Source organism: Bubalus kerabau, chromosome 18 (assembly GCF_029407905.1).
Source record: "Bubalus kerabau isolate K-KA32 ecotype Philippines breed swamp buffalo chromosome 18, PCC_UOA_SB_1v2, whole genome shotgun sequence".
NCBI classification, from domain to species: Eukaryota; Metazoa; Chordata; class Mammalia; order Artiodactyla; family Bovidae; genus Bubalus; species Bubalus kerabau.
The window spans coordinates 37,324,590-37,341,172 of NC_073641.1; the positions used below are offsets into that span (position 1 = coordinate 37,324,590).

Consider the following 16,583-nt stretch of genomic DNA (forward strand, 5'->3'; position numbering starts at 1 on the left):
GTTTGGCAGCTGCATCTTTTGTCTCTCCAAAGTACTCTTTCCAATTTATTCATATCTACCAAATAACACCATCAACATTTTCCTAGTGAAGAAAAACAAAACCAAAGAAACTCACCATTTCCAGGATGTCCAGAAATGGCAACTGTGGAAGCCGGAGAAGGACCCACACTGTTGTGAGCCGTGACACAGATCTGGTAAGAACTCTGATTGAGGGTTACTTTTGTGCTGTTGGCTGGAGCAGGGACAGAGAGGACCTCTAAACTGGACGGTTCATCGAGATTTTCCACAACCACATTATAGAACAGGATCTTCCCGTTGGCGTGCACTTTTGATAGAGGCTGAAAACAAATATCGACAATCATTTCAACATGGGCTTTCCTCTGAATAAGAGTTTGCTCGATTACTTTCTCATCTTTTCTCTCCTTTGATTGCCTTATACATTCACACACACACACACACACACACACACACACACACACACACACGCAGAGCAAATTAAAACAGTTTAAGAGAGAAAATAACCTTCTAAATAAACCCCACTTGAAATCAGACATTCTATCTTAACTAAAACTGAGTACAGAATAGGATCATTTGGGGGTGAGCTTAAGAGCATATCACGTCCAAAGCATGACCAATTAAGGAATCGAGAGGAAGGGGGTTATTTAGCCTGGATTAAAACACACTTGGTGAGTATGGGCTCAGTCGGTAAAGATTCCGCCTGCAATGCAGGAGATGCAGGTTTGATCCCTGGGTTGGAGAGATCCCCTGGAGGAGGAAATAGCTACCCACTTCACTATTCTTTCCTAGGAAATCCCATGGACAAAGGAGCCTGGCGGGCTGCAGTCCATGAGGTTGTAAGAGTCGGATATGATTTAGCAACTAAACCACCACCACCACAGTGAGTACAGAGCAGGGAAGACAGGGGTAACCCCAGACAGGAGGGGGCTGGGCTCCTGGAGTGCTCCCTCCACCAGCTCTGTCACCCCCTTGCCCCCAAGCTGTGCTTCCCCAGACCCAGGGCCCAAGGTCCCTCTTTTAGATGATCCTCCAGGTGGTAGAGAATTCTCTGTCCACACAACCCTAAGCCCACTCCCAAGGCCTGAACCCCCAGCCAGATGGTGCCCCCTGATGTGTGCACCCCCAGGCCTGAGATCAGGCTGGGGCAGCTGTTGGCTCTGGGTGTGGACAGAACCTGCCTGTACAGACTGGCACATCCACATGTGTGTGAACAAGCCCCCTGATGGGGAGGACCAGAGTGGAGGTGGGAAGAAAAGCGGGGTGGGCTCTGGCTGGGGCCAGCTCCCCCAGCATGGCCATGCTTTAGCACTAAACACAGGAATTCAAGAGCTCTGAGTGGGGTTTTCCCGGTGGCTCAGCTGGTAAAGAATCCGCCCGCAATGTGGGAGACCTGGGTTTGATCCTTGGGTTGCGAAGATCCCCTGGAGGAGGGCATGGCAACCCATTCCAGTATTCTTGCCTGGAGAATCCCCAAGGACAGAGGAGCCTTGTGGGCTACAGTCCATGGGGTCACAAAGTTGAACACGACTGAGTGACTAAGCACAGCACAGCATAACCAGTATTCTTGCCTGGGAAATCCCATGGACAGAGGAGCCTGGTGAACTACAGTCCATGGGATCAAAAAGAGTCAGCCATGACTTTGTGACTAAATCACCACTACCACCATCTCAACACAAACCAGGCCTTCCACGTTGTCATGAAGGCATATTAGTCAACACAGAAGGACTAGATTGATTTCTGTTACAATATTTAAGCTTGACTTATAACTTTCAAATATAAATATTCATAACTTTAAAATATGGTATATATTTTTCCACTTCTCCTCATGCCCTGGGCCCTGCAGATGTTAGGGGCAGGCCTGCGGGGAAGTTAGGAGATGCAGTTCTAACCATCAGAACCAGCCACCCGGGCAAGGCAAGAGGCTGCCGAGGACAGAGGCCCTGGTCCAGTGTTAGGGGTATGGATGCGGAGTGGGGATTCCCCGATCAGGTCAGAAATTCTACAGGATTCCTCGGAAGAGCCCTCCCAATCGAAAGACTACATCAGTATCTAATCTTGGTGAAAAGCAAATGACAAGCAAAAATGTCTTTTTAAACCTCTAGCCTCTTACCTTCCAGAACAAGGTCACCGTTGGATGTCCTGACACAAATGTCACATCTCTCCAGACATCAGGCGCCTCCGATGGAGCTGAAATTAACCAAAGGAAAGCTCCTGGGTCACAACATGGACGTAGAACAATACTTTCAACCTTCCTCTAGTTCGGTCAGCAAAGTGACCACGGCCAGTCCGAGGCCTGCATCTCGGTTTTTCACTCTCTGTGATGTCTACACACTTGGCCGTGGCCACACTGTTCACTCCTCACAAGGGGCAGGCACACAGTAGGTGCTTTACAAAAGGGCTGCTACATCAGAACGGGAAGTGACACAGGGGCCTTTGTGAAACTCAAGCCTCAGAGCTTCAAGAAGCCACCAAGGAATTTTGGAACCCTGCGCCAGTCCAATGCTAGGGGCTTAGTTAGGCAAGAATCCTGCATCAGGCCAATGCTAGATCAGTTAGGCAAATTTCCCATCTCTGGAATTTCTAGGCACAGCAAACCATTGCTACTTGCTTGCCCCTCTGGTGGAGGCTGCAGTTGGACACCCTCAAGTGGAGCCCAGTTCTCCTGACTGAACACTGGCTGGCTCCTGGCTGTGGTCAGAGCCTGGGATCCCTTCCTTGTCCCCCTCCTCCCCATGCACGCCTGTCCCCCAGTTCCTGGCCTGAGCCTAGGGCAGCTCCCTGTGTGTGGGCCTTTGGGGCACCGGCTGCAAACCTCCCCCCGTACGCCTCACCCTACTCTGTTCTAGAAGACCTTGCCTCCTTGTCATTCTTGCCACTAAACTGTAGACCAGTGATTTATGACTGGATTCAACATATCTCTGCACAAGAAGAAAACTGTTTTGCAACATAACATAAAATTTTAATTCTCTGCTTTATGAAAATATAGTTTACAGTCCCCAACAACTGAAATTTTTTAAAAAATGAAAAAATTTTTCATATAGTTGCTAACACTTTCTATTCAACATGAAGGTGACCGTATATTTTTAAAATCTTTGCAACCCCATGGATGATAGCCCGCCAGGCTCATCTGTCCATGGGATTCTCCAGGCAAGAATACCAGACTGGGTTGCCATTCCCTTCTCCAGAGGATCTTCCTGACCCAAGGACTGAACCCAGGTCTCCTGTATTACAGACAGATTCTTTACCATCTGAGCCACCAAGGAAATCTCTGAAATTTAAGAGACTCCTTTTTTTTTTTTTTCCCTGTAGTTGCTAACACTTTCTAGCACAACATAAAGGTGACCATATATTTTAAAAATCTATTAAGAGGCAGATTTCAATTTGCTAAACAAGCCATCAGAGAAGCCAATATTAAGTATAAAACATATTGAAAAACTCGAGCAGCATATGAGACTTCCAGCTCAGTGCAGACTCTCCCGCTGCTGGTCTGTACGTGACCATCTGCACAAAAGGAGAACAGCAGCGCAGCTGATGGTGCTCCATATTTATGTCACTACAGTATCTCCCCATGGGGTCATTTATCGCTGCTCACCGTGATTCTGCTTAAGTAGAATTATAATACATATAAACATCGACTCTGCCAGCATTGAGCAAAGTGTTATCAGAGTGGAAAAAGTATAGGTTCATCATCAGTAGATTCAACTGATTTTAACTTTGCAAAAGCAAAGTTAAGCATTTTCAGACTTATGATATTATAATCTAAAATAAACTAGTTACCAAAAATGCTAAAAAAAAAATGTAAAGTATTTTTCTTTCCACTAAGTTTTAGGTATAATTTTGGAATACACTTGCAAAAAAAATAACCCCAAAGCAATATTAAAGTATAAAATATTAGGATAAAGCAAATCTTCTTTGCTCAGTTGCTTCAGTTGTGTCCAACTCTTTGCGACCCTATAGACTATAGCCTGCCAAGCTCCATTGCCCATGGGATTCTCCAGGCAAGAATGCTGGAGTGGGTTGCCGTTTCCTTCTCCAGAGGATCTTTCTGACCTGGGGACTGAACTCGCACCTCCTGTCTGCACTGCAGGAGGATTCTTTACCCCCTGAGCCACCTGGAAAGCCCACAATTGAGGAATACACCACATTACCATCAGGAATGGGGCTCTCTGCTCCAAGGATTCTTGGGGGGTCTATACGACTAGAAAAAAATGACTGGACTCTTGGAGGGCCTGATGAGGGGAAGAGGCTACTGAGCACCTCTGGAGACCAGCCCACGTGTGGATTTTGGTGCCCTCACTACCCCCTCAGTCAGAGTGCTTTAAAATGTCCCTTCCAGGCTGAAACAGAAAAAAAAAAAAAAAAAAAAAATCCACAGCCTGCAGACATGAATAACAAGATAGAATCAAACAAATATATACAATCCTTCCTTAGGCAGCAAAACAGCCCGGATTTGAGTCCACAAGCTCTCCAGGCTGTAATAACACCCCCGAGAGACACACCAGGCAGGCTGCAGTCTGGGTGAGGGGGAAGCTCTGGAGTCGACTGGCCTGGGTGTCAGCCGCAGTCCTGACTCAGTCCCTTGCTGGCGGGGCCTGTGAAACTCCTCATCCTCCCTGTGCCTCCCGGGCCTCATCCACTGAGTGAGGAAACTAACAGGACCTGCTGCACGGCGGTGGGAGGATTTGAGGAAAACACTGGGAAGCCTTGGAGTGGCGTCTGGCACATACTAAACACTCTGTGCTCCGGTTACTGTTGTTACGTCTGCTGCTCATTAACTGCAAGCTGGCGCGTCCCCCCAGTCTACGGGCCCAGGCTGCCTCACGCGTTAGCCGGGTGATGGCATGACTATTGTGTGGGATTGGAAGGAGATGAATGCAGGGCTGGGCCATCTCATCTCCTGAGCAATACTTGTGGTCTAAAACGTAGTTATTTGGGAGGAAAACTCTCTGTTTAGTCATTATTGAGGAAACAACCTCTGAGAGCATCATGAGAAAGCTCCCAGTTTGCTGTCGCTGGAACGAAGGACTTGACGATGATTAGGTTTCCAGATACTACCTTCCAGACACAGCCCAAGGCTGTTTTCTATGAGATCAGTGCTTTCCTCAGCACAAATGCTACTGTTTGTCCCCACGTCTGAATGAAAAGTTCATACTTATTTACAGAGCCCCGGTTCCAACAGGAATCCAGCAATACCAGGAGCTTAGAAACCATTTTGGAAAACTAAAAATCCCAGAGAAAACGTTCAGTAGAAATAACTTGGATGGCAAAGAAATGTCTGAGGCAGATGTCTTCCCACCCACACTGCATTAGGCATTGAATTCACTTCTTTTTTTTAAAAAAGATGGTACTCAGCCTCTGCTGTAACACTTTCCCCTGAGTTTTTGGTACGAGCAGAAGTTCTCAGGGAAGCCCACCCATCTCCTGTCAGTCCGTTTAGATTCTTGGGATGTCAGGGAGCCAAACGTACCAGCTTCAGCTGTGGTGAAGTTCTGGCTAATCAATTCACTCCATTTCCAGAAGTGGTCGGCATAAGCACAGCGTACACGGGCCATATATTCTGTGTCCGGCTTCAGTTCACTTAAGAGGTACTCACCATTCAGCCTGACGGAGATATTGTGTTGCTTGATTTAAAAAAAAAAAAAAAAAGATGAGGTGGGGAGGAAGAAGTCAGAAGTACCAGTGAGCATACTTTATTATAAAACCAAATCACACACGGAACACCTAGACCTGGAGTACAACTAGTTCTTCGAGGAAAAATATCTCTAAATTCTAGAGGTTTATGATTAATTGCCTGGACCTTTGTTTTTTTAATTGGAATAGAATTGCTTTACAATGTTGTGTTAGTTTCTGCTGTACAATGAAATGAATCATCTATATATATACATTATACGCACACACACACACATCCCCTCCCTCTTGGACCTCCCTCCCACCTCATATCGTCCCACCCTTCTTGGTTATCACAGAGCACCGAGCTGACCTTCCTGTGCTATATAGCAGCTTCTCACCAGTCATTTTATATAGGTTGGTGAAGAAGTAATTGTGGTTTCGGACCATGAATTTTAAATCATTATAACTAGGCTCAAACACATATTTATTAAGCAAAACAGGAACCACTACAATCCACACATTTTTGCCAATAAGAAATAAGTTGGTTTATTCCCATAGTGTAAAATCTGTGCTTTGGGATTCATCAAACTCTTGGAAAGCATTTTCTGCCTCCTGCTGGTTGTGGAAGCGTTTTCCCTGCAAAACATTGTTGAGATGCTTCAAGAAGTGGTAGTTGGTTGGCGAAAGGTTGGGTGAACGCAGTGGATGAGGCAAAGCTTCACAGCCCAATTCATTCAACTTTTGAAGCATTGGTCGTGCAATGTGCATTCAGACATTGACGTGCAGAAGACCTGGGGCTGTTCTGTTGACCAATGCCAGGAACTGCAGTTTTTAGTGCATCTCACTGATTTGCTGAGCATGCTTCTCAGATGTAATGGTTTTGCCAGGATTCAGAAAGCTGTAGTGGAGAAGGCAATGGCACCCCACTCCACTTTTGCCTGGAGAATCCCATGGACGGAGGAGCCTGGTGGGCTGCAGTCCATAGGGTCACGGAGAGTCAGACATGTCTGAGCGACTTCCCTTTCACTTTTCACTTTCATGCATTGGAGAAGGAAATGGCAACCCACTCCAGTGTTCTTGCCTGGAGAATCCCAGGAACGGGGGAGCCTGGTGGGCTGCCATCTCTGGGGTCGCACAGAGTCGGACACGACTGAAGTGACTTAGCAGCAGCAGTAGCAGTGGATCAGACAGGCAGCAGACCATCAAACAGTGACCATGACCTTTTTTTGGTGCAAGTTTGGCTTTGGGAAGTGTTTTGGAGCTTCTTCTAGGTCCAACCACTGAGCTGGTCATCACCAGTTGTCATATAAAATCCACTTTTCATCACACATCAAAATCCGATCAAGAAATGGTTAATTGTTTTTGCATAGAATAAGAAATGACGACACTTTAAAATGATGATTTTTGTGATTTCTGGTCAATTAATGAGGCACCCACTTATGGAGATTTTTCACTTTTCTAATTTGCTTCCAATATTGAATTACCACAGAATGACCAGCACTGAGCTCTTTGGCAACTTCTCCTGTAGTTGTAAAATGATCCTCTCAGTCGGTCATTGTCAATTTCCGATGGCCGGTCACTGCACTCCTCATCTTCAAGGCTCTTGTCTCCTTTGCAAAACTTCTTGAACCACCACTGTGCTATAGACTCGTTAGCAACTCCTGGGCCAAATGTGTTGTTGATGTTGCAAGCTGCCTCTGCTGATTTATGGCTCATTTTGAACTCTAATAAGAAAATCGCTTGAATTTGCTTTTTGTCTAACATCATTTCCCTAGTCTAAAATAAATATAAAATAAATAGCAAGTCATAAGTCATTAGCAAAAAACATAAAGTGAGAAGTGCACATTAAAATGATGTGTATCATAACCACATTTATTTAAGAATGTATTCTAATATCAAACAGTAAAATTCAACAATGCAAAACCATGATTACTTTTGCACCAACCTAATATGTGGTAGGGTATATATGTCAATCCCAGTCTCCCAAAGCATTCCGCTCCTCCTTCCCCTCACCCCCGTGTTCGCATGTCCCTTCTCTACATCTGCATCTCTATTTCTGCCTTGGAAACAGGTTCATCTGCACCATTTTCTAGATTCCACATTATGCATTAATATATGATCATTGTTTTCCCATTTCTGACTGCTTCACTCTGCATGACAGGCTGGTTCATCCATGTATCTACAAATGACCCACTTCCATTCCTTTTAGTGGTTGTATAATATTCCTGGACCTTGTAAACAGATGATCCCTTCCATTTGAACCCACACAGAAATAAAAAGTTCAAGAGATTTTATATTCACTGGTCTCTGTTTAGACATAAAGAAATTTTTGAAAATAGAGAGTTAAGCTCTTACTTGTATCACTTTTCCTTCACCAAGGAGTTGAAGCTGACACAAAAGTGCAGAACTGTTTCCTATGGAGTATACCTTCCAGGTCATAGTGGCATCTGTAGCACTGACAGTTTTAGGGAACAACTTATAGGGAGCCAGTGGATGAACTGCCAAAAGAAATTGAAAAATAAAAAAAACTCAAGCGAAGATCCAAAAAGACTTTGGTAAATAGGCACTTCATTTTTTCAATGTTTTACCCAATAACCATTTTTGCTTATTTTTGAGAAAATGACAAATAAAACCAGACTTGCAGCTAAGATAGAGTAAGCCAACTACAGCCTTTCTCTCTCATTGATGATATTAGAAGCTCTGAAAAAATATTTAAAAAAAAAACTGAGGACTCTTAAACAAAAGCAGGGAAGAATGTAGAGGGGAATCGAAACTTGGAGAAGTGGCCCATCAAAGAGAATATAACAGAATCCAGAGTCTAACCAAAGTAACTTTAACAATGGCAAGAATACAATCCAAAATCATTTGACATACAAAACAAAACCAAAAAACAGAAAATGCCACCAATTTCAAAGGGAAAAGTCCATCAACAGATATCAACTCATGCATCAAGATGAGTCCCTTGAAGCTACAACGATTAGATAAAGACTTTAAAACAGATCCATGAGGTAAAAGTAAATGCACCTGAAATGAAGGAAAACACTTCTCAGTGGAGAAAAAACTAGTTTTTAAAAAAGAATTAAATGGAAATTTTAGAACTGAAAATATCAATTGAATATCTGAAATAACAACACCTTCCATCTTACCCCCTTCCAGAGCTGCTGTGTGACCTGGCCATGGCCCACCACTCCAAGCTCCTTCCTCTCACAGGAGAGACACGGAACGTTCTTTCTGTCCCTGGAACACCCAGAGCCTGTTCCCATCTCAAGAGCTTTTCTAACCCACTCCTTTTGCTCCAAATGCCCTAGAGGTCTCCTGCCTCTCCACCCTTCAGCGCCCTCATCCCAGCGGAAGCAGCACCCCCGGCATTCTCTACCCTCCTACCTCAATTTTATCTTCTTCACAGGACTGAGCAGTGCTTGGAGTTATGCTATTAACTTGTTTATATATTTACTGCGTGTCTCCACACCCCCCTCTCCACCCTCTCCCCCAGCACACACTAGCACATATACTCAGTTAGGGGCAATTACTCAATCCTGTTCACAGCTGGATCCGAAGTGCCTGCTGGACTGGCATTACCCTGTAATTAGCTGACTGACTGAAGTGATAATTAAATTGAAATCTAAATGATCTGTAGAATTAAGAAGGTAAAAGAAGGACAAGCATTCCAGAAAAAATGAGCAGCATGACTAAAGATTCTACATTTCATAAAAGAGGAGGAGGTGTAATCAAAATATAGACAGAGATATGCAGCTTCAGGATGTGCAGATCAAAACCATCACAAAATGCCACTTTCCATTCACTCAGCCGACAAAAATGAAAAGGGCGACAATACCAATTTGGAGAGAACACACTGCTACAACCACTTTGGAAATGAATTTGGCATTATCTTGTAAGTTGAACATTTACATTTTCTGTGTCCTCACCAATTCTACTCTTGAAGTGAAGTGAAGTCGCTCAGTCGTGTCTGACTCTTTGCGACCCCATGGACTGTAGCCCACCAGGCTCCTCCGTCCATGGGATTCTCCAGGCAAGAGTACTGGAGTGGGTTGCCATTTCCTTCTCCAGGGGATCTTCCCAACCCAGGGATCAAACCCAGGTGTCCCGCATTGCGGGCAGATGCTTTAACCTCTGAGCCATTTGGTAAGGTATAGGTATATACTCAAAAAACAACAACAACAACAAACAACAGAACAATTATAGGTGTTTACTGGATATATATATCAAAATGCTCTTATTAACACTGTATCCAAGAGCATAAACCTTTTCAGAGACAACCTAAAAACCCATCAAAGGAGATGCATAAATAAAATACTGTATATTTACACAATGAAACACTTAATAAATATGAAAATAAATGGACTACACCACCACTGAATAATATGAGTAAGTCTTAGCAATTTAATATTACATAAAAACAATTACAAGGATTATTACATATAGCGTGATGTCTCTGATATGCATTAAAACAAAATAAAAACAGGATTTCATAAGAAATGAGAATATATCCACAAGCACACACAAAATAAATCTGTCATTTCCGTAGTGGAGGGAGCGGGACAGGGGGCTGTGGGATGGGAGATGACATAAGTTATTGTCAGATTTCTAGCTTGAACTGGAGGTAAGCTCCTTGGCATTTATTACATTATCAACACAAACAAATAATAGGGACCATGGGCCATGCATGCACCCGTGAAGAGAAGCGTGGCGTGAACAACAGTTACAAACTAAAGCTTCCACTTAGGATGTGAACGAGGCAGAAATCTCTAGCACATTTACTTGATCACACAGTGTGTCAAACAAAGCTACGCCAGTGACCACAGTGAGCTACACTCAAGTCTCACCTCCATGGATCAGGTTAAAAAGAATACTGACACTTCTTTTTCTAAAGTAGTTTTCAGCCACGAGTGTAAAGTTATACATTTCTTGTGAGTCTTGAGTTACTCGCCAATCACACCGGTTTCTGTGTTTACAAAGTGTCTTTTTCCCGGAAAATCTTAAAAAAAAACACACACACAACAGTTTCAGGGTTTACACTTTTGTCAACACAGATGTGTGTCCCTGAATCCCTTGGGGGACACGTTCAGTGGCTTTCAAACTAAGTTCCACACAACAGCACCGATCCATCACCAGCAAACACTGACGATGAAAATACGGTTTCAAAAAACTTGATTTATGTGGTTAAATATGTAAGGATGAGTTGCTGACTTCCCCTCGTGGGTTGTGAAAACGTTCCTTAGTTTACTACTTTGGGTACTCTTAAAAAGTTAGAAGTCAGGTAGATCTAGATCACCATATGGAGTTATTTCACATCAAGATTCACAACTAATGGTCTTATTATTTTTATGCTCCATTTTCCTGTCACAAATTTGGATAGAAAGTATTATATACTTGTGACCCCTTAAGGATTTCTTCCTGACCCTGGCAAGGTTGTCTGAAAATACTTGTTGAAAATTTTTGATATGTTGTCACAAGCACCTCAAACAAGGGAGAATCTGTCACTAATGTACCCAGAGCTCACTTACGATTCAAATAAAGTGTAGGAAGGCAGTTGAATCAAGCCAGTGTCATTCCCGGGATCCCAAGTACAGGTCAAAGTCTTCAGGTCCCGGGTTTCGCAAGAAAAGTCCTTGGGCTCTTCAAGCACTTCTGTCCAAACAAAGAAAAAGCAGAAGAAACACTGAGCAGAAGCCCTTTGTTGAAACACAAGTGAAATGGAAAGCTCTCTCTGGGATCTGAGGCCACAGAGTTGCTCTGAACACTGAAACGTTTACTTCAACAGAGGCCAGCGCATCAGCAGCTCCAGAAAGTCACATTTGGGTACCTCACCTTGGCCCCTTCTCCTTCCTTCCCTGGTGCTTTGCTGGGATGTCACCAGGGACAGTGGGGGTGACTGTATGAGGTCTGCACTAGCAGCCCCAGAGCTGGCCAGTAAGCACTCAGCAGTCGGGCGACATGCAGACAGAATGAGTCAAGTGATGAATGAATGGAGTCAGTGTTGCCTGGTGTTTCGTGTTGGATGCTGCGGCTTCGAGAGCCTGGGCTGTGCTTGGGAGGCCAGGAAGCCAGATCTGGGGAAGCCGCTAACTTCCGCAGCTGAGGGCTGAGAGTTCTAAGGAACGTACGTGCGGCATCTCCAAGTCCCCGAGGCACTGCTGTTCTGAGAGGACACACAAGGAGTATGGGTGAGCAAGCGCCCAGGAGACTGGAGATGGCCTGTGGCAGGGAAAGCGGGGAGGGAGGAGATGCATGTGCTGCCCCACTGTGTCGGGGGAGGGCGGAGGCTTCGAGACAACACAGGAGGCCACGGCAGGTCGGGGAGGGGGAGCATACACAGATCGACAAGAGAAGTACAAGGCTGCCTCCCCTCCCCTTCACCACCCAGTTAAGGGCAGTAAAGGCCTCGTCTGCTGAAGCCCTGCGTGTGCGGCTATTGATCACACAGCACTGCCCGCGTTCCTGTGATCGTCACAACAACCATTACTAGACGGCTCACAGAGGGGGAAACTTGGCCAAGACGGTGCACCCAGCCACGGGAAGAAGATTCAAACCCGGGTCTTCCGACTGTGACCTGGGCCGCCTCTCTAGGGCCATCCAGCCTCAGCCTCTCTCCTCCCCGCCCCGCCATCCTGTGCTCATTCCAGCATGGCTCACACAAAGCAGGATATTTTCTCAGTGGTCCAGGTCATGACCTGAACTTTCTCCTTTTTATCACTTGATTTTCTAGGAATAAAATTTCAGTAAGCTCAAGAAAACAACAGGAAATCCGACAAGTATTGCTTCAGAATATCTTTGACAGAGACTCTCCTAGAAGGCTTGGAAAACAAAAGTCAACTGAGGCCACAAGTAGAAATCTTTCTTCTGGGAAAGAAGATTTGATCTCTTCCACGGGAAATGGGAAGAGGGGGTCACAGAGAATGGGTCCACTCACTTGAGACAAAAAGAACGACGCCCTCTGGAACACCTTGGCCCTTACAATAGAAATTGGTTCCAGTTTTCCTAATGAAAGAAACGTTCTTCAACTCGAATGCCCATACATTTTGATCAAGTTGTCTTCCATATGTCAGTACATCTTCCAAATAACAGGATATGTTATCTTGATGGTTCCTAGAAATGTAACAAATGGTGACATCGGAGCCCTCTTCCACCAGCTTATCTTTAGGGAAAACGTACAATGGATGATCTCCAAGTGAATTCTGGGCTGCAAGATAAGAGAAGAGGGCTCAGTGAGACTTGGGCTCAAATTCAAACCAGTCCCCTCCTGTCTCACTCTCAACAGATAACCTTAGCTTTTTCTTCCTCCTGGAGAAAACAGGAACCTAAAAATCTATAAACTTTATTGTGTGCAAAAAAGTCCTGTGTACCATCACTCTTATCGTTACGGGAACACCACTGCTCTGGCTTTCACTGCTGAGCCAGCACAGTGACTCTCTCCCTGTGGCCCTGAGGATGACCCTGTTACTGCCGGAGATCAGCTGGTTTCCAGGACAGCAGTAGCTGCTCTCTACTGATGCTAGCCATGCAGGAGGTCCCATGTTCGGTGCTTATGTATTTTCTCTCTTGTCATCCTTACCACCTCACAGCAATGGGACAGGCAGGACTGAGCTCAAGCTCACTCACCCTGCAAGTGGCAAAGCCACAGTCACATCCACCAGCTTCTACCCAGCTCCCAAGCCACGTGTCCCTCATAATCTCTAAAACATCCTGTAAATCACTCCTCTTCCAGCTTCTCAGATGCCAGTCACCCAAGTATCTCCTTTCACTTCTGTCTTCCTTCTGTATATCCCACTCATCATCCTCCATGCCTGCCTCCTGCCTCCTCTCCACTCGCTCGTCCACTCCCCAAGGAGCTGCCTCTGCCTCTCACTAAGCTGTCATCACCCCCTGATCACTTCACGCCCTTCAGTTTGGCTTCTGGCCCACCAGAGCTCTAAAATTGCCATCACTGAGGTCACCCAAGTGGAGTGGCCTGAGGGGTAGGATTCTGTTTTAAGGTCCCCAGGTGATTCTATGTGCAACCAGTTGAGAGCCAGTGCTTTGGGGATTAGGAATAATCAGCCTTGAAAGAAATCAAAGAAGACAGGAGCAGATGAAAAGATACACCCTGTTTTTAGATTGGAAGAATCAATATTGTCAAAATGACCACACTACCCAAGGCAATCTACAGATCCAATGCAATCCCTATCAAATTACCAATGGCATCTTTCACAGAATTAGAACAAAAAAATTTGTGTGGAAACATAAAAGAACCTGAGTAGCCAGAGCAGTCTTAAGACAGAGAGGAGCTGGAGGAAAGAGGCTCCCTGCCTTCAGATTATACTACAAAGCTATAGTAATTAGCACAGTATGTCACTGGCACAAAAACAGAAACATAGATTAATGGAACAGGATCAAAAGCCCAGAAATAAACCCACTCACCTATGGTCAATTCATCTATGATAAAGGAGGCAAGAATATACAACAGAGAAAAACAGTCTCTTCAATGAGCGGTACTGAGAAAACCGGACAGCTACATGTAAAACAACGCAATTAAAACATTCTCTAACACCATTCATACTGTTTTCATACTGTTCATGGGGTTCTCAAGGCAAGAATACTGAAGTGGTGTGCCATTCCCTTCTCCAGTGGACCACGTTTTGTCAGAACTCTCCACCATGACCCATCCATCATGTATGGCCCTACATGGCATGGCTCATAGTTTCATTGAGTTAGACAAGGCTGTGGTCCATGTGATCAGATTGGTTAGTTTTCTGTGATTGTGGTTTTCAGTCTATCTGTACTCTGATGGAGAAGGATAAGAGGCTTATGGAAGCTTCCTGATGGAAGAGACTGACTGAGGGGGAAACTTGTTCTGATGGGTGGGGTCATGCTCAGTAAATCTTTAATTTTCTATTGAAGGGCAGGGCTGTGTTCCGTCCCTGTTACTTGACCTGAGGTCAAACTATGGTGGAGGTAACGAAGATAATGGTGACCTCCTTCAAAAGGTCCCATGCAGGCACTGCTACACTCAGTGCCCCCAACCCTGCAGCAGGCCACTGCCAACCCACGCTTTGCCAGAGACTCCTGGACACTCATGGGCAAGTCTGGGTCAGTCTCTTGTGGGGTCACTGTGCCTTTCTCCTGGGTCCTGGTGCGTACAAGTTTCTGTCTGTGCCTGTTTCCCCAGAACAGTATGAAAAGACAAAAAGGACACTGAAAGAGGAACTCCCCAGGTCGGTAGGTGCCCACTATGCTACTGGAGAAGAGTGGAGAACTAACTCCAGAAGGAATGAAGGGATGGAGCCAAAGCAAAAACGACACCCAGTTGTGGATGGGACTGGTGATGGAAGTAGAGTCTGATGCTATAAAGAGCAATATTGCATAGGAACCTGGAAAGTTAGGTCCATGAATCAAGGCAAATTGGAAGTAGTCAAACAGGAGATGGCAAGAGTGAATGTCAACATTTTAGGAATCAGCGAACTAAAATGGACTGGAACGGGTGAATTTAACTCAGATCACCATTATATGTACTACTGTGGGCAAGAATCCCTTAGAAGAAATGGAGTAGCAATCATGGTCAACAAAAGAGTCTAAATGCAGTACTTGGATGCAATCTCAAAAACCAAAGAATGATCTCTGTTTGTTTCCAAGGCAAACCATTCAATATCACAGTAATCCAAGTCTATGCCCTGACCAATAATGCTGAAGAAGCTGAAGTTGAACAGTTCTATGAAGACCTACAAGACCTTCTAGAACTAATACCCCCCAAAAGATGTCCTTTTCATTACAGGGGACTGGAATGCAAAAGTAGGAAGTCAACAGATACCTGGAGTAACGGGTAAATTTGGCCTTGGAGTACAGAATGAACCAGGGCAAAGGCTAACAGAGTTTTGCCAAGAGAACACACTGGTCACACCCTCTTCCAACAATATAAGAGAAGACTCTACACATGGACATCACCAGATGGTCATTATTGAAATCAGACTGATTATATTTTTTGCAGTCAAAGATGGAGAAGCTCTATACAGCCAGCAAAAATAAGACTGGGAACTGACCGTGGCTCAGATCATGAACTCCTTATTGCCAAATTCAGACTTAAATTGAAGAAAGTAGGGAAAACTACTAGCCCATTCAGGTATGACCTAAATCAAATCGTTTATGACTATACAGTGGAAATGACAAATAGACTCAAGGGGCTAGATTTGAAAAACAGAGTGCCTGAAGAACTATGGATGGAGGTTCGTGATACTGTACAGGAGGCAGTGATCAAGACCATCCCCAAGAAAAAGAAATGCAAAGGCAAAATGGTTGTCTGAGGAGGCCTTATAAACAGCTATGAAAAGAAGAGAAGTGAAAGGCAAAGGAGAAAAAGAAAGCTATACCCATTTTTTTGCAGAGTTCCAAAGAATAGCAAGGAGAGATAAGAAAGCCTTCCTCAGTGATCAGTGCAAAGAAATAGAGGAAAATAATACAATGGGAAAGACTAGAGATCTCTTCAAGAAAATTAGAAATACCAATGGAAATTTTCATGCAAAGATGGGCACAATAAAGGTCAGAAATGGTATGAACCTAATAGAAGCAGATGATATTAAAAAGAGGTGGCAAGAGTACACTGAAGAACTATACAAAAAAGATCTTCACAATGCAGATAATCACGATGGTGTGATCACTCACCTAGAGCCAGACATCCTGGAATGTGAAGTCAAGTGGGACTCAGGAAGCATCATCATGAACAAAGCTAGTGGAGGTGATGGAATTCCAGTTGAACTATTTCAAATCCTAAAAGATGATGCTGTGAAAGTGCTGCACTCAATATGCCAGCAAATTTGGGAAAACTCAGTAGTGGCCACAGGAAAAGGTCAGTTTTCATTCCAATCCTAAAGGAAGGCAATGCCAAAGAATGCTCAAACTACCGCACAACTGCACTCATCTCACATGCTAGTAAAGTAATGCTCAAAATTCTCCAAGCCAGGCTT

General features: G+C 44.6%; 1 protein-coding gene across 4 annotated transcripts in view; it reads right to left on the bottom strand.

The window, feature by feature from the left end:
- Positions 1–16,583, bottom strand: part of OSMR (oncostatin M receptor) — a 68,163-nt gene that overhangs the window by 12,175 nt on the left and 39,405 nt on the right. For all 4 annotated transcript variants that reach the window (XM_055555335.1, XM_055555336.1, XM_055555337.1 and 1 more), the window contains 7 exons: positions 12,560–12,829; positions 11,154–11,277; positions 10,473–10,624; positions 7,984–8,126; positions 5,486–5,639; positions 2,129–2,205; positions 116–338 (listed from right to left, as the gene is read on the bottom strand). In XM_055555335.1, the coding sequence (XP_055411310.1) occupies positions 116–338; positions 2,129–2,205; positions 5,486–5,639; positions 7,984–8,126; positions 10,473–10,624; positions 11,154–11,277; positions 12,560–12,829 (1,143 nt within the window). The remainder of the gene's footprint in view (positions 1–115; positions 339–2,128; positions 2,206–5,485; positions 5,640–7,983; positions 8,127–10,472; positions 10,625–11,153; positions 11,278–12,559; positions 12,830–16,583) is intronic.